The 23,395-nt window shown below is 44.7% G+C and overlaps 1 protein-coding gene across 2 annotated transcripts in view; it reads right to left on the bottom strand.

The window, feature by feature from the left end:
- Slit3 (slit guidance ligand 3) overlaps positions 1-23,395 on the bottom strand; it is a 587,543-nt gene that overhangs the window by 522,364 nt on the left and 41,784 nt on the right. The window contains exons 1-3 of one of the 2 annotated variants that reach the window (XM_029484039.2): positions 18,124-18,193; positions 15,567-15,638; positions 9,372-9,443 (exon numbers count right to left, since the gene is read on the bottom strand). In XM_029484039.2, the coding sequence (XP_029339899.1) occupies positions 9,372-9,443; positions 15,567-15,638; positions 18,124-18,164 (185 nt within the window). In that variant the 5' untranslated portion in view covers positions 18,165-18,193. Of the gene's footprint in view, positions 1-9,371; positions 9,444-15,566; positions 15,639-18,123; positions 18,194-23,395 lie in introns of those variants that run through there. The other variant, XM_021178434.3, reaches the window with a different exon arrangement.

Here is a 23,395-nt window from a genome sequence, read left to right on the forward strand (position 1 = left end):
TGGGATTAAAGGTGTGCGCCACCACACCCGGCTTTTGCTGGTCTTTCTTGACTTTGTTGATGCTGGTCTTTGCTGACTCTGGCATTGGCTCGTCTCTGATCATCGCTTGTTGTGACTTCAGAAAGAGAAACATACCAAAGAACTTCTCATGATATTTGTGATATTCCAATGGCTTTTTGGTACTTCTGAGGACCCCAGCTGATTGGCAGAGCCTTGCAGTTTCCTCTGGATTGAGCCATTGTTGCTGATTCATTCACAATGTTTGTGAGTGGATCGAGCTACCTCTGCTGATTCCGGTGAACTGCACGATTTATATCCTGACAATGAAGATTGGAATCACTCTAAAGAACTAGTTTTAAAAAATCCATACCAGCCTTTGCCATATTAACCTTTTCCTTCTACTACTTCTGGTGGGTGGTGGGCTAGAAGGGAGGTTAAAGAGTTTTAAAACCCTTATTAAAGTAGGTTTAAAAAAATATAGGCCTACAGCATCTGAGTGCTCTGTTTGCATGTATGCCTGCATAACAGAAGAAGGCATCAGATCCCATTATATATGGCTATAAGGTACCATGTGGTTGCTGGGAATTGAACTCAGGACTTCTGAAAGAGAAGCTAGTGATCTTAACCACTGAGCCATTTCTCCAGCTCCAAGCAGATAATTTAGAATTCTGTATAGGTTTCTCTTCTTACTGATATCTGAAAAACTTATAAATTTAATTTATCTTTAGGTTACAATTTAATATTAATTCATTTATTGTGTTGTTCTAGTAATCTAAGTTTCGATAATTAAGAGGTCTTTCAGTGTGTTCCTACCTCCTTTTCATATACCTCATGATTGTAGGGCATTGTGTGTATGTGTATACTGTATATAAACATATATATATTTTTTTTAAGTATAGCATAATGCTCATTATCACACATAGATCAGGGTGGATAGTATATCTACTATCTCAGACATTTGTGTGAGAATGTGGGGTACTTAAGTTCCTATTAGATATTTAGAAATAATCAATTCAATCTATTGTTGTCCCTTTTGTTTTCATTTTTGTCTTTTGTCCCAAGCATATCCCTTACAGCACAATATATGTCATGCTCCAGTCTAGAATAAACTATTTCTCCAAGGGTCATTAATCTTATTGAGACTAGCTTCACACCCCAGGATCCAAGGTGGAGGTACACTCATTGTCACCACACTGTTGTTGCTTTTCTATCCCTTGCTGATAGAAACCTTATATGCTAACTTCTATACAGGCACGTTTCAATGGCCATTTCCTGTGAATTCAATGACATTAACTGGAAAGTCCACACATTAGGTTAATCATGAGTTCATACCTATGTCCCTAACTATTCCATTTACTAAAGGTTCATTCTAATAGTCTCTATAGTTTGTCTCAGACCACATATTTCAACAGTGAGACATGTGTCCCCACCATCCACCATTCATCATTCAACACCAGCATATATGCCTAGTGGTTTATAAATTATTAATTTTTATCCCATGGGAAACAAATTTATCAACTAAAGCACAGCTCTTTTTTGTGTCTCCCTTTGGCTTCAGTCTTACAGATTTTGTTCATTTCCTAGCTACCTACATCAGCATTAAAGTCCATCACTTTCAATGTGGTTGATACATACATTCATCAAATCTGCAGTCAATTCCAGTGATTTTTTTAAATGGCATTCATTAAAGTTCACTCCTTGTGCTCAAAAGTTTACGGGTTCTGACAAATGCCCCAGACTCACCATTCCAGAGTCATGTAACAACATTTCACACATCCAGCCCCTGTTCTTATATGCTCTGTATTCAACTTCCATTTCCTCTTCCTCAAGTCCCTTGCAACCCCTGACCTAGACTATACAATAAGACAGTATTTAGCATCATAAAGAACCACGAAACTGTCTTCCCAAATGGGCATACCTTAGAAGTTTTCTTTGGACGAAACTTGTTTGACCTGTCCATGTCTTTCTTTTGGAGTGAAGGCTGGAAGGCTAATTCTTTCTTTACTAGATTTTCAGGGATAAAGGAATTGTTTTCACCCATGATTTGAGGACACCCACGATTTGAGGGTCAGTAGTGGTGAAGAAGGCAGGGAAATGGGAGTGCCTCTGGTTGCTGAAGCAAGAGCATAAGACTTGCTCATGTCTCAACAGACCAACAATCAGGGAGAGATAGGCTTGAGATAGATGTAGGTCAGGCGATAGCTGCTAAGACCTGCACCTTTACCATTCAACCACTTCTTCTTGTTGGGTCACACCTTGGAAAGTTTCCACTGCTCCCCTGAAACAGTGAAACCACTGGGAACCAAGTTTTCAACCACAAGAGCTCACAAGGAACATACCCCACGCAAACTATAACATATTCTTCCTAACTCCATGGCTCACAGCCAATTCCCAAGGCAAAATACATCAGCCAACTTTCAAATGTTCCCATAGCTTTTAACACTACCAACACTGTTTCAAAGTCCCAAGTCTCTTCTGAGACTCAAAGCAATGTAGCTGTTAGCCCAAATAAAATTTAAAAAAACAAAACAACAGCAACAAAGTTACATCTTTCCAGTACACGTAGACAAAGAGCAATTGTTCCCTCTCTGAAAGGGGTAAATGGAGGCATAAAAGAGCAGATGAGACTGAAGCAAGAAAAGTCAGCAGCAGGGCAAACCCGGAACCCTCCAGGATAAGATGCAAAGGTTTGAATGGTTTGTTTTTCTGCATATGGATATTTTTAGTTTCCAAGCACCATTTATTGAAAAGACTTCTCTCTTCACTAAACTTTGAAACGTCATCAAAAACCAGTTGATTGTACTCATGTGGGTGTTTTCCTGGGCTACCCCCGTTGGCTTGTGCTATATAATTTCCCCATTCTCATCTTGTCTTGATTACTGTGGCTTTGTAGTAAGGCATGGAACTGGGTACTGTCATCCCGACAGCTGTTCTTCTTCATACCATATTGGCAGTATTCATTTTGAAATGTTTCTTTTGTTCCTAACTGCCTTCTTGGGCTCTTTATTTTTCTTGCTTCTTTCCATTCATGCCATCCCTGAGTTTTAAAAAATTCTGGTTAGGTTATATTATTCAATGATTTTCAGGATCTTCATTCTTACAGCTAGTCTTCCACAGTTGTCTAATTATAATTCTTTTCTTTATAGGTACTTTTGTGTGCAAGTTTCATTGTTTCTAGGGAGCTTACTGTAGCTCATATTCTTTGTATTTTTCCAATTAAAACAGCTTTGCACAAGGTTCAGTATTAGTCTTATTTCTTGCTGTTTCTCCTCCCTCTTGTCCCTCCACTGTGCAGCCTTTGCTGGCTTGGAATTCGCTATGTAGAGCAGGCTGGCTCTGTCTCTCAAATGCTGAGATTAAAGGTGTCTGCCATTACATCCCGTTTGTTTGCTCCTTCCTTGAGTGATATAAATCTCCCTGAACGTTCAGAAGGAAAGGCAAGGGAAAGATACCTCACACCTACAAACCTCTCAAGTTCAGCCCCCCCCCCTTTTTGGTAAAAATGATGAAACAAAATATAGTTTCTAAGATCTGACTCCTCCAGTAGCTTCTGGAACATTCAGGAAGTTCTCCTTTCCTCTCTGTTGATATATTTTAAAAATCTATCACTATAATGCCTAGCCTTTCCTGGAGTGGGGAGACCAAAGTAGAGCAAGTCTTTATCCCCACCTTAGCACAATTCCTCTGGAGTTGTTAGGAGAGGCAATGGAAATATGACCTAGGGCAACTTCCCTTGGCCCCACTACTGTGTTTGACACTTTTTGTGTTTCGGTGACTATATGCCTGACGTACACACTATATGGAACTACTTATTTGCTTATGGCTTCAGAGGTGTCAGTCCGCTATGGCAGGAGAAACTGGCAGAGCAGAGGACAATTTATAATCAAAACATATTATGTCCTTATTAACACTAAGGAGATATGCGTCCTAATCCCATTGGAGCATCTTCTCTGGATCAGAGGTTATTTATAAATATATAACTCAATTTACAAATGTTTTGAAATGGTCTGCCTACAGATTTCTTACTGATTTTTAAAAACTATTTCTGTTGTTAGAAGACATGGTTCACATGACTTCAGTTCTCTGATACTTAACCAGTCTGCCTCCCCATTCCTGCATACCTTCCCCTATTCCTTTCTCCTTTTATCCCCTCTACCCCCTTCTTTGCCTCTTTCTCCTCTCTCCCTACCTTCCTTCCCCTACCTCCGCCATACTGACAAGTGAACTACTGAACGCAGGGCCTTGCATATGCTAGGGACATTCTCTACCCATGATTTACATCTCCAGCTGAGCCCTGCATTCTAATCAAGTGTGTAATGGTCTCACGCGTGCTTGCAAAGAATATTTTACAGTTGTTCCTGCAGTGTTCTCTGCACATTAATTAGATCAGGTTTACAAAAACTGTTATTAAAATATTTGTGTGTTAATAAATGTGCCTTTGTTTCTCAATTAATGAGAAGTAAATTTATTAATTAGCTTGTTTATTCCTTTAGTTCTGTCAATATTTGCCTCACATATCTTCAGGCTAAGGCCTTAGCCACATGAGGACTTGCTGTATGTATTAATTGCATTTACTACTTCATCAGTATGAAATATCCTGCTTCACACCCGATCATGTTTCTGTCTTACAAGGACGCTGTTTTATTCAGTGCATTCCTTTGGTGTTTTCTAAATCCTGCTTCCTTCGTTTTGGTTGTCTACCCTTTCCCCATCTTTATATCTAATTTTATTTTTAGAAAAATCACATAAGTATTGGGGTACAGGAGAGATAGCTCAGTGATTGAGAGCTCTTGCAGAGGATCTGAGGTCAACACCCAGCACCTACATCAGGTTGCTCTCAATGGCCTCTACTCCAGTTTTTGGGGACACCCTGACATATTCACTCATGTGCCCAGACAGACAGACAGACAGACACACACACACACACACACACACACACACAGCTCCATATACACACATATACAGAATTAAAAGTAACAAATGTTTTAAAGGATATAGGTATTGTGTATTTTTAGGTCTACTCTGCCACTTTGTGTTTTCCTTGCTGGCTTGGACATCTGTGTACAATTCATCTTATACCTGCATTTGCATGCCACACCTTACTATCAATCTTCTATCTGCCCCATTGGTTCTCCGAGATATTTTTCCCTTTTTCCCTCATTTGTATTAAACATGTATCTTGCCACATACCTGCCCTTCTCCCCCTGCTTTGGCTACTGCATTGCATACTATGCTGTTCAGAGACTATGCCGCTGATTAGAGCAAGCATCCTTGATTTAATAAGGCAATAAACATTAACACCATCACCACTTTGTAGATGACTAAAGCACTGCTGATGATTTTAATTTTCCCTACTACTGTGCTGCTGGTGCTGTCCTCAGTTTCTTTAATCTGGATTAATTAATGGCATGTCCACATCACTCATGACAGGGACTCTCTGAGGAGACTGGGGGATCACCTCTGGGAGGGGCCTTTCCATTTGTCTGCCCTCCATGGTTTAACTGAGCTTCATCCTTTTAGAACTTTCTGGACAGCACTGATAGCTAAGGCAGGTTTTGCACAAACATAGTAGGAACAGTACTTCACAGCAATGGTCTGAGTTTTACGTCTTATCATCCCAAAGTCTTCACGGCCCTTGGGAGGCACCTGACAGGCTACCTATCTTGAGGACTCCTCAGCTTTGGCACCGGTGAGATCTGGGGATGGAGAATTCTTTCTTGGGGGAATGTACTGGGTTTTAGAATTTTCAGAGATACTACTGGCCTCTACCCACTAGTTAGCACTCCCCAGTTATAAAAGTCAAAAATGTCTCCAGATATCACCAAGAATTCTCTCAGGGAAAAATTTCAGTCCTGGCTCAGATCTACTGGTATAAAAGAAAACTTCAAGTATTTTCAGTAAATAACCCTTAAGTATCTACACTCTTTTCTTGTTCAGGGCTTTGAGAGTAGGAGGAGCTAAGTGACTCTGAACAGAATCGCTGCTGGGAAGAGAAATGGTTTTAAAAAGTGGAAGTGAAGGGACTGCATCCAGTGATCACAGGAAGGCGTGTGAGTGGGATATGCCTATAGCCTTGTCCTAAATGTGGCAGGATTAACAGGTCATGGGACCTTTAAAAGGCGGGACCAAGTGGGAGGTGATTATGCATGGAGGCATGGCTTCTATAAGAGCTTGACACTGACACGGGGAAGCACATTTGCTGTTCTGGCTCTCCTAATCTCTGGCTTTGTGTCTCCCTAGATAAGCTCTCCTCCACATGTAAGCCATGATGTCATCCACCATGTTGTTAGCCTCCAAAACTACCAATCAAATCAACTTCTTTTTATAAAGTACCCAGCTTTCAGGTGTCTTATTATTGCAATAGGAAATGACATAACATGGAGCGGCACCTAACTGAGCCTGGGGTTCTTTCATGGAAGAAGAGAAGAATCCCAAGACCTGAAACGTACCATCACCCTTCTCTTTCCCAGTGAGCCCCCAAGAAAATAAGCCAAGAATAAAACACTCAGAATGGAAATTATCAAACTCCATTTACTTTTTAGGCTGTTTTAGAACAGAGCCAATACACAATTCTATTATGTAACACAGAGACATGGGTTAGGGGACCCTGCAGTGTGCTACAGATGGCATAGCCACCATCTACTTCTTCCGTGGTTAATAGCAAATATATTGCATTTTCCTATGTCATGTCACTCAGTGTGACTGAAAGCAGACTGCTTGAATAGAAATCAGAGCAACAGCAGTGAGGATTCATCTCTCTCTCTCTCTCTCTCTCTCTCTCTCTCTCTCTCTCACACACACACACACACACACACACACACACTCATTCTCCCCTCTCTCTCTCTCTCCTCTCGTGAGTGCACACACAAATGCACATGAGCACACAAAGAAACACACAAATAAACTCACTCATGCACACACACTTTCTCACATACACATGCACACACACACAGACTCTCCTCTCTCGAGCACACATGCATATGTGCACACACACTCATACAAACACACTCACTCATGCACACAAACTCACATGGACCTTCTTGCTTACTCTGATGCTTACCAATGACAGACATTTCCCATCTTACCACCCAAGTATTCGCCAGCTCTCACCTAACACAAGTCTGATCGGCAGCCTATCCTGTCCTAGAACTCAGGTACCTCTGCCAGTCTTCGCTGTATTTAACCATGGCTATAGTATTCCATACTGTCTAATATAACATGACTGGTCACAGGCTGTAAGAATGGAGATGGTATACACTTCTCCCGGGTCTCACATGGAAACCTCCTGTACCCAGTTTCATTTCCCCACTCACTGACACGATACATTTGCACATTGCAACCCAAGATATAAAGATGTCAGCATCAAGGCGTGGAAGAAGCCTGTCTCTGAGTGTATACTTGGAAGAGAGGCCCTAACAGGAATGTCATATTGAGTTTGTAAGAATTAGAAGTAAATTTCCATGTGCTAAGTCACTGAGATTTGAAGGTTTATCTAGTACCTCAGCTAACATTACCCCCCTACAGTACCAAAACAGACCAAGAGCTCAGCAAGTGTAATCCCTTAGTTCCCCAGGCACGCACAGTATTTTGGCCTTGTTCACCACTCCAAAGCAAAGGTACCTTTGCCAGAATATTTCCCTGAGCCTTCCTGGACTTGGATGGGTATGAGAGAAACTATTTGCAGGGCCATTGGTAAAGCTCACACTTCATCTGGTGTCTGCAGCACAGGGCTATGAAAAGAGGGTGGGCTTTGATGTCAGACAGATGTGGCTGGAATCTTACCCAGCCCTGACAACTCTTTGGCTTCAACTCCCTGGGCTTTTGTTTCTTCATCCGCAAAATGAGGGTAATGATACCTCGTTGTTGCTTGTTGTAATTTGGCAACGAGGGTGGAATAAAAGAAGCCATTGCTTGTAAAACACACACACACAGTCTCTGGTGTCCCCGAAGCACTCTCTAATTCCCCCCAACAACCATGAAATTAACAAATTAACAATTTATTTACCCTTCTAATCAGAAAAACTAGGCAAGAGGGAGCTTTTCCATACTGGACCATGTGTTTATTTTTCTATGTAAATGTCGACTATTTCACAAAGACTATTTCACTATTTCAACAAATACTTCTGTTTTCTTGGGTCACAAAAAAAAAAGCCCTTAAATTGTAGGAATCTTGAAAAATCAAACTGTAAACAAAGACAACGTAATTTTTAATAACTTTTTTTTCTTTTAGGAGAAACAAATGTTTTTACACTAGTGACAGCGAAAGCCATGCTGGAGTTTGATCCAGAAGAAAACACTTGATCTCCGTGAGGCTAGGACCTTCCTCGTTGCCCTGTGACCTTGGATATAAGGACTTGGTGGGGAAAGGATGATGCATCACAAAACAAGGAAGTTGGGTCAGGCAGGCAGTCCTTTTCACCCAAGCAAGTCTATAAAGGAGACTTGTCTCAAAGCAAGTGAGCTTTGGCAACAGCACCTGGGCGCCTAAGCAGAGCGGTGTTTCTCCAGGTAAGCTGGCAGAGCAATGATCTGCTGCAGTTCCAACCCCCAGTACAGCAGGAAGCTGAAAAGTCAGGGCAGCGGTGCTGCAGGGGAGGCACAGATGAGAGGCCGCCCACCACCGGCATGACTAAGTGCTCTTGGGGACAATCCCCACTCAGAGGGCAGAAAGCAAATATCCAGATGTTATGAGCTGTCAGACGTGATTAACTGAGGAAAGGTGAAGCTGCCCACTTAACCATCTGAGCAACCTTTCTCATCAGAACGACCCCTGAGTTCTCTGCAAAAGCATTCACGGGCGAAATAAATGGAGGCTCCGCCCAACTCCAGCGTTTGCTGCCCACCCTCCATCAAGTCAGAACAGCGGCCTATTTTAAACCAGTGGCAACGTGTTCTCTCGTGGAAACGTGTGGGTTTCCTGAGACAGGCTGGCGCGCGGAGAAGCAGGCACGCGGAAGGCTGCGCCCACTCGCCCATCCTTCCTCTCCCACAAGAGTAGAAGCAGGAGTCCCAGGAGGAGCAGGGGAGGAACTGCTGCCATCTTCGATGGCATTAGCTCACTCCTCTGGGAAAGGAGAAGCTGAGGTCAGGTTAGGAGTGTGGCCCCATGTAAAGAAACTAATGGATACTGGGAAGAAGAAACCAAGCCTCAGATGCTGGCCTCTGCATCTTCTCTAGAACCTAGAACAGGAGTTTAAACGGATCTTAGTGTCTATGTAACATACTTCAAAGCAACTTTAAATGTAGCAGAAAATATTTCTTCGAACGCTGGAGACTTGCTTTTACCGAGGTCACAAAACCAATTTACAAATCAAAACCAAAAAAAATTCAGAAAACATTTTTTTTTGGACACCAGGTTGTGTTTGACTTACAATCTCTCCAGCTGCTTCAGATCCTGGAAGGCGCCTCTCTCGATGATGCTGACTTGATTGTCTTCCAGATGCCTAGAATCAGAAAGGCAGCCAAGGTCAAGGACCGAAGAGGGATAGGGGTCCTCATGGGGGGCACTAGGCTGTGCATTCATATCACATACTCCCTCCTAGGACCCCCTAGGAGGATTCAATTGGAATCACTCTGATGAGACAAAATAACTCACACCCCAGTGTAGTGTCACGGTAAAAAGGGATTCAACACCCGCACACTTCTACCTGACAGATTGGCTTCCATGTCTCTATTTTAAGAATGTTACCAGCAAATGTCCCCCAGAGCACTGCAGAATCATGCACAGAAGTGGAGGGGGCAAAGCTGCTCTTAGGGAAAAAAAAAACATGCAGATTCAATACCTCTTCTTTTGGAGCTCCTCCTCCAAGGATTCCAAAATACTTCACTGAAAAAGGCTTTCCCTGCTCAACCTCAAGGGTGGAGTCACTGTGAAACAGCACCGTGGCTAAGACATCTAGTCTGGACCCAGGGATTCCCTCATGTGGGGCCAGGCTCATCCAAACCTCCTAAAGATGTTCACGAAAACTGTTCCTATATAGGCTACATCTTTGCTGAACCTTAAGTTCTCCTGGTAGGTGATTGAAAATCTTAAACACTCTGCATGAATTGGATCCATGCGTGCCACATACCTTGAGAGTTGATGATACAATGAAACATTTGTTTCCCTGACTTTAAAAAAAAGCAAATTAAAATGGATTGGTAAGTAATCATTAGCTGAACATTAGGGACAACTGCAAAGATGATGTGGGGATCCTGAGTGGGGAAGGGGCCAAGAAATGACAAGGACTGCAGCTTGGGACATGCTGTTGTGATCGGAGGTTGTTTCTAGAAAGGAGGGAGAATTCAGGAATGGTCCCAGTTCTCCTTGGGAATGGAGGAAGCATGGCCTTGGCTAGGGTACATCTTCCCTCCAAAACAGACCTTCCATGATGGCCGTACCTCCTGGACTGTCCTAACCGTCAGCATGGTGGCTTCAGGCTCAACCTTTGTGCTTCATTTCCTCATCTCTTCCCAAGCAATAAAGGACAGACCCTGTCTTCATCATACTCCTGGACCCAGCACAGTGACCTACCCTAACAGCCTCTTGAATCAGAAGCACAGCCGTGGGCCTAGCACACACTGGTTTCCCATTAAGGAAAAGGTGGGTCAACAATGTGAGGTTTCTATCAGGGCAGAGAGGGGTAATTTGTTGGCACAAGTATTTAAATACACTTGTGTTTATAAATGTTAACTGGCCAGAAGGGCCATTCTATTGGCCAGACTCTTCAACTCTTCCAAGCTCCACTTTATGCGACTTCTGTCCTGTGGTGGCCAGCTCCTTCCAGGCCACTTGCTTAACAGATAAAAATATAGTAGCTATGAATTTGCCCAAGGGGAATCACACAGCTAATGAAAGGATTTCAGGCCCCCAGTATACTTTTAGGATAATGGCTTCCAACCTCCCCGATGCTGCTTCGACCCTTTAATAGGTACCCCATTTTGTGGTGACTTCTAATCATAAATTTATTTTTGTTGTTACTTCATAAGCAAATTTTGCTACTATTCTGAATCGCAATGTAAATATGTTTTCCAATGGTCTTAGGAGACTCCTGTGAAAGAGGCTTTCGACCCCCAAAGGGGTTACAATCCAAGGCTGAGAACCACTGCTCTAGGAGCTATGCTTTATTTCTATTATTATTATTATCATTATTATTATTATAGTTACTATTGTTTAAGTCATTTAATTACTTTACTACTGATGGAAGCTTCCCCCCTCTCCTCTCCCTCCAGTCTCTCCCTCTTACCCCCCTTCCCCTCACCCAGCCCTCCTCCCCTTCCCCTCAGCAAAAGGGAGGCCTCCTATGGATATCAACCAGCCGTGGCAAATCAAGCTGCAGTAAGGCCAGGTGCATCATCTTCTATTAAGGCAGCCCAGTTGGGGGAGAAGGATCCAAAGGCAGGCAATGTAGTCAGAGACAGCCCCTGCTCCTGTTTTAGGGAACCCACGTGAAGACGCAGCTACAGAACTGCTACATATGTGCAGGGCTGCCCTGCCTCATACTAGATGGTAGTATTGTATTGGGCTAGTTACTCATCATCTCTAAGACTCGGTTTCCTCATTTGTAAAAGAAGACACCACACCAGCGCTTGTAAGAATAAAAACGAAGTAAGTAGATCATCAAGCCTGGTGAAGTCATAATTTTTTTTTTAATGATTTGCAATTTTTAATGACTGCTCCTCCCCTCGTCTCTCCTCCTTCCCTCCATTCTGCCATATGGCAAGGAGGCCTTGGGACTTTCATTAGCACCTTTACTAAACAGGGTGTCAGTTCAGTACCAGTGTATGGGGGTGTGATGGGGGCGTTGCTCAGCCAGACTAATAATCAATCAACCAACCAGAGCTCACTGTTATCATTCTCCAGTTAGGACAAGGACTAAGTCTTAGGGTGAGTACCAACCTCCACATGTATGGAGGAGCCTAACTCTGGCATCCTATAATACATCTTTCGGGTTTTGTATTCATTATGCAAGGAGTGGGATTGGGAGATTTTCCTTTCTACCTCCCGACCAAACCACTCCAGGCTGCCTGCGTCCCTCTCGCCAGGTAGTCCTGCTCTACCTGGCCTCTGAGATCTAGTTGCTCCCATTGTTCCCCCAAGGCCTCTAGGCAGTCATAAACGGCTCTGTCATCACTCGCCTGAGGGACTGCACCATCTCTTCCTGGATTCTCTCATGCCACCCATACCTCTGCAAATGTTTGGTCTCCTCATCTGCACCCTGGAGCATCCTCTCGTTCCTTTTGGAAAAATATCCAGGATCCTTTTCAGATCAACTTCCTAGACTCATCAAAGTCCGGGCTCATGCCTGGCATGTAAAGGCTCAATAAATACCCTTGAACCAAAGGCAATGGATGCAAACCCTGCATGAGATAGGATCTCAAAGCAGCACCACAAGCTAAGGACATGTAAGTAAACTTGGGTCAGGCCTAGCTTAGTAGCCAGGTGCAGGAGGAGGATGCGGGATCAAGGTCAGGCTGGGCTCTAGGTTCCCACAAGGGCTGCCCATGGCTGGTGTCTGTTCTGAGTTAGGGGGGAACACAGACTGTGTTCATCTTCAGTTCTTTGGTGCCTTCTGCTCCTCGCTTCTTCTATAGATTAGAATCGGAAGTGGTCCTCATGTGATGATGGCAGAGGCGGAGTTTAACTCTTTTATTAACCCCATTTGGGATGAAGCTGGCTCCCACATTGTGAACACAGTTAGTCCTTAAATGGATTACTGAGAAAGAGGATAGAATTGATACCAACAGAGGAGCCTTTCCTCAGCTCCCAACCTGTGGGCGAGAGGTGACTGTCAGTAGGCAACTCCCACACCTCTGTTTCATTTAGGGAAAAATCACCCTGGGATGAGAGTGAAGCTCACTGTCTCTGTTCCATGTTTACTCATTCACCTGTACCACATTAGCAGATAGAAAGCATTCTGCATGAAAATGGAGGGGGGGGATGGGGAAGGCAAGCTCAAATTATTCAAGACTATTGAGTCTTTTATTGCTCCACCATAAATTGTAAATAAGAAACAGACTAGGGGAATATGCCAGGATGTGATGAAAGCTTTTCAAAAAAAATAAAAAGGAGTCCTCTAGGTTACTTAGCCGAGAAGAATGGATGGAGGGAAAATACGTTTAAAACATTTGGATATTTTATTGGTGTTAGAAGGCCTCTCGGCTATCCCGCCTAGCAGATTTCTTTCATTGAGTTAAAGAGCCACTTGAAAGGGGGCTGTCTTTGAGCTGATAAGGCAGATAATGAAACAGATATATTAATAGTCGATACAGAAGGGGTAAAGGCATTTTGGCACTGCTTATCAAAATAGAAGAATGCAGCAATTAACTGGAAAGATAAACTGTAGTCAGAGACACGTTGTGGACTACTCGCAAGACATTAATGCCATCTTTTGTGATTATTTTAAAAGTTTCTATTTGTAGGGAGCAGATATGGAAATTGGAATTTTTATTAGTCTCTCTGATGCAGCAGTAAGAAAAATCAAAGGGTTATTTTTGACTCAGTTAGAAAATGAAGCCTTAGGTGGATTTTGACTTGTATGAGAAAAACATGTCTTACAGACACAAGCGGAAGAAACGGGGCGGGGGGTGGGGGCAAACCAAAAGTCTAAACACAGTTTTGCTTTTTAAATCAGCAAATGACCTGGAAACAGGACTCCCCTGCACCTCTTTTTAAATACAAAGTGCCCTAAACTGAACCAAGGGATTCCCTGACACTTAAGCCAAACCTCCCTTCTGATGGGCATGGACTTTATCAGATGGGCTACTTATCTGACATACACACAGGCGCTCCAAGCACAAGACAGGCTCAACTCAAGGTAGCTCTTCCCGCGGAGGATGATGAGAGGAGAGTGCTCAGCATCAGAGAAGGGAGAATGTGTTTGTGCAAAGAGCATCTGATAGCTGGAGGCCCAGCAGTCAGATTCCTGCATCCCTGTGCACTGGCCCAGAGGAACACTCCGGTAATGTCCTACACCCCAAAGCTACATGTCCTTCCCCTCCCCCTCCTCAAGATCCCATGCATCGGAGATGCATGTTTTCCCCCTCCCTCCTCTTCCCATCCTCGTCTTGCATGAGCACAGAAATACTGCCTGCAGGTTAGAAGGCAAACCACCCGAATTCTGGTTCCAATTCTTCTTGTCCCTAATTCTGGGGAGCTGAGATTTCTTAATCCCATACTGTTTCCTCTCCTGCAAAGAGGGGGTCATAAGAATGCCATCCCCCTATGCTCTGTTACATGACCCTGAATCAGGTCCATGCTAAGTATCATCATCATTAGAACAAGTTTATTAGGAACACTTCACAAACTAGATATCAACATTACCAAAGGCCTGCGTCACAACTGACAGGTAACAAATGCTGTGGGGGAAAAGACAGTAAAGTCCCAAACACTCATGGGTTACTCGAACTGAGAAGGTCTTTCAAGTTGTCACTCCCTATGCTGCTGAAGGGAGACTGAGGCCCAAGGAGGTACAGAGACGTCCCCCAATGTAGCATGAACAAATAATCCCAAATTGAAACAGAATCGGATGCTTCTTGTCCCAGTGATAAATTCATCCTGCTCTGTCGAGCTGTGAGTAGAAACAGGGATTTGGGGGGGTGGGGGTAAGGGGGTGAGGGGGGCTGAAACACTGGCTCAGGAGTTCAGAGTATTTACTGCTCTTGTAGAAGACCTCAGCTCAATTCCCAGCACCAAAAAGGTAGCTCACAACCATGTATAACTCAAGTTCCAGGGTATCTGATGCCCTCTTCTGACCGTTGAGGGTTCCAAGCACACATATGGTGCACATATATTCATGCAAGCAAAGCACTCATACATGTCAAACAAAATACATCTAAAAGAAGTTTTTGTTTGTTTGTTTGTTTTGTTGTTTAAAGGGAGGTAGCTGTAAGTGCCACTAGAGATGGGCTAAGCCATGATTGTATAACACCAGAGCTAGGGTCAAACTCCACTGTCACAATGTCTTGGACTTTTCAGTGAACATTACGTGGACATCTTCATACCACACACAAACCTTAGGGATGGGCAAAATTCTTCAATATTCAGAGAGGAAACCTGCTTCTCTTGTCCTCCTATTTCATCAATGCCTTTCTCCAACTCGGCTACCTGTGTGCACAGCTGTGAAGGGTCAGCAAGGACTCTGCCCTTGTCTGGTCTTTTCCATCCTTATCCACCACCTCACTCCCCCACTCCATTAAGCAGCAAGATAAATAACATCTGTCTGGATTGCTCTTTTAATGCACAAGCTGGAGAAGGAATTATAATCTCTATGGAAGGAAAGCGTGGTTAGTGAAGCCGCCATTGCTGTCATCCAGGAAGCAGGGCATGTTGACTTAATTCATTTATTGCCTTCTGGTTTTCCTGTCACTGGAACCTGGTTCTTCTATCGATCTTGCCCAGCCAGCAGCATCCAGGCATACAATTTGATATCTGTGAACACTTGGTACAATAATGAAGAGCTTTCTGCAACAGACACATGGATTCCTGTGGCCCAGAGCTTGGGAATGTGATGCCAGCGCAGTACAACATTTTCACAGGCTGAAGAGCTGAAAATGAAAACCTTGTTGGCGCACCATCTGCTACTTACAAGACTCGAAGATTCTTCAGGCCAGCGAAGTCCATTTTGGTGATCCTGGTGATGTTATTTCTGTCCAGGTCACTGCAGTGGAAAGAAAATTCAGGTTAGATTTGTGCAGGTTACACTTACAGTCTATGCAAGGCAGACTGGCGTGGACTGGGGGGATGTTGCCTGTCAGGGGGAAGGCAATTCCAATGATTAATGATATCCCTTGAGCATGCCCAACTAACCTTAAGGAAATTGTATGGAATAAGCCATTCATTATGTATGTAGTGGAGCCCAGTTCTACTTAACTGCCTGTCTTCTGTGGTCCCTTCTTCAAGTAACAAACATATCTCTCAATGTCCCTGCCCCCCCACCCCCAATTTTCAGATTAACTTATGCAAGTAGAACTGAGGCCTCCTCAGAATTCTGGGGGTCCAAGGGAGGACCAACTGACCCAAGGCAGGCTTTTAAGAGCTTTTAATCCCTCCCATTGTCTCAGAAATGCATGCATGATTCAAAGAATAACTTTCTATTCATTGGGGTAGCAAAGCGGCTCAGTAGTAAGAGAAGCCATCTTGCTCGCACTAAGGACAGCATTCTAGACCCAGAAGGTGAAAAGAAACATTCTTCATGGTGTCCCATTAGTGTTTGGACCTGCTCACACCTGAAGCCAGGCCCCCCTGTATTTGGCCATTTTGTGAGCCAGTGTATCCCATCTCCTCTATATTTGGGTGTAAACCAGTTCAGAGCTACCAGATGCCATCCTGCCTCCATGAAAGGCCAACGTTCCAGACCCAGCAGGTGAAAGATGCTATTCTACTTCTATTACTTGAAACCAAAAGAATTGTCATGGGCTTTGGTCCATAAGTACATAGACACAAATAGACAACACCACCTTGTGTAATAGACAACAAAACTTGTACAGTTTCCAACGATTTCATAAATCTATCGAGTTTCATGTCCTAACGGGTACCAACACAGCTGAGCTTGTGCCTAGTGCGAAGTAAAGGCTAATTCTACACAGAAGGCAAAGACAGCTTCACGGATGGATTTCTGTCTCAACCTGCAAGTTTAGCAGCATTTGTCAAGGAAGAGCTGAAAGCTCAATGTGGCAGTTATGAGGGTGAGGAAGGAGGCGCTGTGGGCGGTAGGGAGCCAAGGTCAAAGGGGAATTGAAGTTAGGGAGGAACCTGTGAACTACTAGAAATTCTGTATTGCCGCAAATCATCTAAGACTCCTAGATGAACAAAGGGGGGAACCATAAATAATGTTACAATTTGTAACCCTAGATGCTGAGCCACAAGTCCCCACACACTATGCCCCTCCTGATGAGGAGGTGGTTTCTAGGGTTTGAGCCTCTGGAGGTTCTACAGGGTTGCACACAGCAAATCGGCAGGATATACTGTCCCAAATCACTCTATGGATCTGCTTCAAGAGACATGCTGTTGCCTGCTTTCATGATGATACAAACATCACACACACACACACACACACACACACACACACACACACACACACACAGAGGTTTACCGTCTATGATGTCACACAGGGGTACAATCTTATGAGGACAGTGATATATGTGTTTGTTGTTAACCAAAGCATCAGGGGAAGCTACCTGGGTGACCAAGAGTCACCTGTGTGACAACAGATCCCCAGGAAGACCTGTGAGTTATATGCTTGCAATGGAAGAACAGGAGAGCAGTTTCCACTTTTTGTTCTTTATGTAAGGAAGAATCAAGTCTGGGGACCCTTACGATATCAGAAGTGACAGTGAAATAAAAACCAAGCATGTCCTTGGGTAACCTCACCTAGACTCCCCTTCCCTCTCTTCAGTTTGCCTAACAGCCATTCAAACCGTTTCTTAGTTTGTGATGTAGGAACGCCCCCATTTCACCTTTGCTAATTATGCAGGGTGTTGGTGAAGAAAGGACCCAAGGCACACAGAGAACAGAGGATCAGACATCAGTGGATAGCTGAGATCCTGCAACCTCTCAAGCATCATGGGATCTCCTCTGCTCCTCCCGGGATCGAGAGACCTGTAGGGACCTTGACAACTGGGGATACGACAAAGCAGCTAAGGGTTTAATTACCAGGACACAGCATGGGACTGCAGCAGCTCATGTTGCCAGCTGTGGCACTGATATTCTCAATTAATATTCATTATGAGAAAGAATGCAGTGTGGCCCAGAGGTGCTGAGGACATGGCGGGGTGAGGTATGCTGTGGAGGCCCTCACACACAGTCCTGGAGTTGAATTCCTTGCCCACCCACCTGCTGAGTGGGCTAATGACTAGGGATCAGGATGACATGCGTGACCTTAAGAGATGTTTTTGAGGATTAAATGAGATGCTCTGTGCTCACAGCACTTACCTACCATCTAGTAAATCCTCAGCCTCAGCCTGTGGGAGTGCTCCAACTAGCTGAAGTACAACTCCTAGCTACACACACTGTGAAATTTCAGTCGACCAAAAGAAACCAGGTACCTCATTCCCCAGGCAATGTGTCTTAAGCCGTTAACTTTGTGGTGAATCTATCTCATAACACTAAACGTGTGGAACAAAGAAGGAGAACAAGATACCTACTGAGTATTTAATTCTCCACGAAGAGTGGAATCCATCTCCATGGCTCTCCGTGGCTGATGCTCTGAGACTCTCAGTCCTGCCATTATAGTCAAGGGTGGCCCAAGAAGAGAAGGCAAACATATATGCAATGTGTAAAGTTATCTACTAGGCGGGGGTGGAGGGGGCGGGGTAGTGGTGGACAGAAAGAACGAGACAATAGCATTTCTCATCCCTTTAGCCTAATGAGAGCAAGGAAATAACACCTAGTAGCTTGGCTGTTCCCAATTCCAGCCAAAATAGTACAGTTCCTGCCCTGTATCCCTCAGAGGCTAGGCAGCAGGAATTCTGAGCTTCTCTGCAAGCCCAAGGTTACACTCACTCCATCTTTGCCTACAACTGGTATCTCCCATGCTGCCTCTGTAAACAGGCGTCACCATAGCAATCTCCTGCATCATTTTCCCCCATCCCAGTGAATGAATCATAAGCCAGGCTTGAGGCTTGAGTTCTGTGGTATTTTCACATCTGTTTGACACCTTGGGTGGAGTGGGGAGGAAGAGGAATGCGGAGCAGTAGTGGAAAAAAAAATGAAACAAAAATAACATCGTCTGGGCCAGGCTCTTGTCTCGGTCTTGGCACACACACGCACGCACCCCCTTCCTCCTGTATTCTGCAGCATTCCTACAGATCTTTCTTTGAGTCATAGCACATCTGGGAAGAGGGAGGTGTAAAGATTTACCCCCAGTGAAACCACAAAGCATGGGGAAAAGAGACATCCGAGGAAAAGCCAGAGGATGTGGGTTTGAATCCCAGCTTCCTCACTTCCCAGCTGGGTAGCCTTAGCAAAGACACAGCTGTGCTCAGACCCATATATGAGCAACGCTGCTGTGACAGCCCATAAGATGTGACCCAAATGTCAGCTCCAGGGTTACCTGGAGGCTCAAGATGGAAAGCATGTGGGAGAACCCACGGAGCAGTTCGGTGACTTGTAGAGAAAGAATGTGGTAGTATATGTTGGGATACAGTCCAAAGATGTTTGTCTGTGATGGAGAAGCACAGAAAAAATACCCACCTCATGGTGATTCGTATTACACTTTCCCCACTGCATGACAGTACTTAGACAATTATTATGTCTTTATTTTTAATACATTAGATGAGATACTCAATAGCTGATTGTAAAACGGACTCTGGGTTACATTATTTTCCTAACTTTGGGCTGATATTAGTAAGTGAGGCTATTGAAAGAAGACTGGTTGCGCTAGGCTATTCCAAGTGTAGGTGAGTTAAACAGTTTCTGACCTTCAGCATACAGTGAGATGCAACTCTCATTGTCATAGGTAAGAGGCACACAAAGGATATAGCACAAGTTCAGACCGGATTTTTAATTCCACCTGCTCCCCACACAACTCCATACAAAGAGCTACCCTCTACACTGCAGATGGGAAGATGGTGTCTCAATCTAAGGATGGAAGGAGATGTCACACAACAAAAAGAATTGTTGCAGAGGGTACACAGGCAGAAACTGGAAGTTCATTTGTAATGTGATGATGCCTGCGGGGTACTTGTGAACATAGACGGCTGGAGAAAGCCCTATCATGTTTCCGGTCCATGACAGATGTATTCTGAGATCCATAACCAAGGTGACTTTTTAACAATACAGAATATAGCTTGGTTCTTGCTCACAGCAGCTTGGAGTCTAGCTGAAGCAAGCCAAGTCATAAGATACTTGAAAAATATTCAAAATGAAAAGTTGAGAGACAGGGTCTAAATTCCATGGGATGGGCAGAGAGAGAGAGAGAAAGAGAGAGAGAGAGAGAGAGAGAGAGAGAGAGAGAGAGAGAGAGAGAGAGAGAGAGAGAGAGAGATGGGGATGTTCAGAGCAACAAAACTTAGATCAGAAGCACTTGGGGAAAAGAACATTTAGAGAGGACCAGGGAACACCCGGAGGGACCTGATGACAGAAGGCGGCAGGGAGTGGGAATTACAGTGAGAGGAAGGACTGGGGCCAGACAGGAAGCTCTGGAAAGTGTCACATGATAGAACGATAGGCCACAAGGTCCCATAGCAGGGATTTAAGACTCCTGTTCAGAAACGGAATAAGTGGGGCCAGGATGGAAGACTCTCATAGACTCAGTTTCCGATCAAGGCACACGGGGGCAAAGGGCCTGGGCCTGAGTGTCAGTGACCCAGCTCAACCTCTCCATGCAGTGGATCCCAGGGGCTTTCATCTCCCAGTCCTGTGGGCAGAGATGGGATGCAGCAGCAGTGGGAGGAGGAGGAGACCACTCCCCTGGGGCTTTCCCCGGGAGCTCCTTCTACAACTGTGTCCATGGTAGCCTCCTGAACACTCAGTTCCCTCTCCTTTCTTCCCGCTGGTTTTAAGTGCTGGGTCCTCCAGTGTCTCTGTGGTTCCCTAAACTGTAGCTATGCCCCTGAAATTGTTCACATGTAAGTACATCCAACAGGGCTAGCCCTCATAGGAGTTTTCCGTCTGGCTTCTGTTTCTCCCTGCTAGATCAATTCACGCATGCATTCGTTCGTGTATTCATCAACAAACATCTCTCCCCACTGCTGAGCTGCTGGGAATATAACTAACAGATGCTAAGAAACAACAGCGGCATGGCCTTGTCCTTAAAGAGACTGGTTTATGAGGGACAATTAAAGGAGTGACTGCCAAGAAGTATGGTAAAGTCTTCACCACAATTCATGCACACAACAGGCCCAGGGAACAAATACTTTTAGATTTTGCCTGTCATGTTTTCTTCTTTCCTGTGTGTCTGTCTGTCTGCCTGTCTTCTTTATGCATATAAGTGTTTTGACTGTATATATGTCTGGGCAACACATACATGATTGTGCTAGCTTAGGCCAGAAGAGGACACTGGATGCCCCTCTTTGGATTGGAGTCACAGATGGTTGTGCGCTGCCACCTGGGTGCTGGGAATCAAACCCTGGTCCCTGGCAGAGCAGCCAGTGTTTCTAACCATTGAGACATCTCTCCAGGCCCTGCCAGTCATACTTCCCCATCTTAACTATCCAGCTTTTCTCTGCAGTATGAAAATTGCCACAGACTTGAACGACCGAGTAAGAGGCAGGTGTGGCTGTCTGCCAATAAAACTTTATTAAGAAAAATATGTCAAAGAGGCCCTGGGACCATAGCTTATAGACCCCAGTCTCTACTCTGCCAGAGGCATAAACAAACCCTTATAATGGAGTGTGAAGGGAAGGCGGTGGAGCTATGGGTGAGGGGAGGATCCCAAAGAAAAGTGGCATTTTAACTGAGACCTCAAACATGAGCTGGGCATAGCCAGGTTGGCATGGGGATAGGTGAGAGAGAATAAAAAGATCTGGGAAGAAGAAACTACAAATATGGAAGGCCAGAGGCAGTGCCTTAGGCAAGCAGACTTTTTTTTTTTTTTTTTTTTTGGCTGTTCAAGCAGGATGTGAAGGAGAACATTTCTCTTTACATAACTTCCTTCCTTCCTTCCTTCCTTCCTTCCTTCCTTCCTTCCTTCCTTCCTTCCTTCCTTCCTCCACCCTTGCCTCACTTGACTCCCATCTCCCTTCCTGACTCCTCACCTCCTCTCTTCCCCCTTCCTATAACAAGTCTTTATAAATCACCTACTTTGTATCTGACACCATATTTGTGGCTAAGGCTAGAAGAACAAAGAACAAAACATTTTTTTCGAGGAAACTTTAACTCTTGGGGCTGAAGAGAGGGCCCTGTGGTTAAGAGCACTGACTGCTTGTCCAGAGGATCCAGGTTCAATTCCCAGCAACCACATGGAGGCTCACAATGGTCTATAACTCCAGTTCTGGGGTAATCTGACAGCCTCATGGAGACATACATGCAGGCAAAACACATAAAACACATAAAAAAGTAATACACATTTTTTAAAAAAAATCAGAAACTTTAATTATCTTGGAGAATATGGAGGACGGACCTAAAGCTGGTGGCTAAGGTGGCAGCCTTTCTTTCTCTTTCAGGTGGGTAGCCCAACTGACATGCTTCCAGCCAGTACAATACAGGGAAGGCAATGGGATGTTCTTTCTACACGCTTTATGGCATTTCATGAACAAGTCACTCAGGAACTCTTTCCACCTGTAATGAAGCAAGTGGCCATGTTAAAGAATACCACATGGAAAGGACTGGGGTCAGCCTTAGCATCATGCGGCTGGATACAGGAACCGGGGACAACCTCAGGCCTTCAGTCTGACAGATCACAAAGGAAGCCATCTACCAACAACGAAGCCACCGGAGTAGAAAGAGTCCATTGCCTCAAGCAACATCAGGATTGCAGCTGTGTCAGTCACTGAAGCAGAGGCCCACACAACTTTGAGGCGACTAATGGGTACTGTTGGGAGCTGCCACCGTTGAGGGAAGACTTTTAGGCAGCAGGAGGGGGCAAATGCTATTGGAGACTGTAAATAGACAACCGGACTGGGGATTGAGGTAAGTAAGTAACCAGACAATAGCTTCAGAGATGGTGTGCAGAATAAAAGTGGGGTGCAAGGAAGTGGGGGTGCTGCCTTGTCTGGGGCAGCTGTAGTGACCTCTCCTGAATAGAGATAGCATGTCTGAGAGCAGAAGGAAAGAAACCAGTTGAGGGGAGAGGCTGAGGGGAGAAGGTTCCAGGTAGAGGAGCATAAACAAAAGGGCCCCAAGGGATGGCTGAGGCAGAGAAGCTCAGAGGAGAAGGGCAGCCAGCATCTCATGAGTTGACTCAAGCAGCCAGCATCGAATGGGCTGACTGTGGCCTTCTGCCATCAGAACTACAGAAGGCATCAGCAAGGGAGTGACTGACTCGGCAGCCATCAGCCATCTTCCCTTATAGCAATTCTGCCCTGTACAACCCAGTTAACCTCCTACAAATGTGTGCTTAGCCTCACAGCTCAATGGCACCTCACCCAGGTGGGTCTCATCCCCGTCATACTCCACCTCCCTTGGTTCTTCCTTCCTCCAACCTGCAGACATTTACGGAGACCCCACTAGATCCTGCCACTCCGCTAGGCACTTTGCCCGCACATATGTTTCTGTTATTTCCCAGTCTTGAAAGCCTTCAATGTCCTCTCAGCACCCCAACCCTACCGCTGTGTTAAGGGTAGAATTATGTGCCCACAAATCTATGTTGAAGCCCTGAACCCCTTGCTAATGTGAACGCAATCGTATTTAAAGCAGACTTTTTCCTAGACGTGATCAGATTCGAATGAGTTCACTGGGATCCGCTCCTGCACAGTGTGATTATTGCCCTTAAAATGTGAAGGAGCAGAGACACAGGGATAATTACATGCCATATGA

The sequence above is a fragment of the Mus caroli genome, unplaced genomic scaffold (assembly GCF_978045245.1).
Source record: "Mus caroli unplaced genomic scaffold, Mus_caroli_1 scaffold_13, whole genome shotgun sequence".
In the NCBI taxonomy this organism is placed as follows: Eukaryota; Metazoa; Chordata; class Mammalia; order Rodentia; family Muridae; genus Mus; species Mus caroli.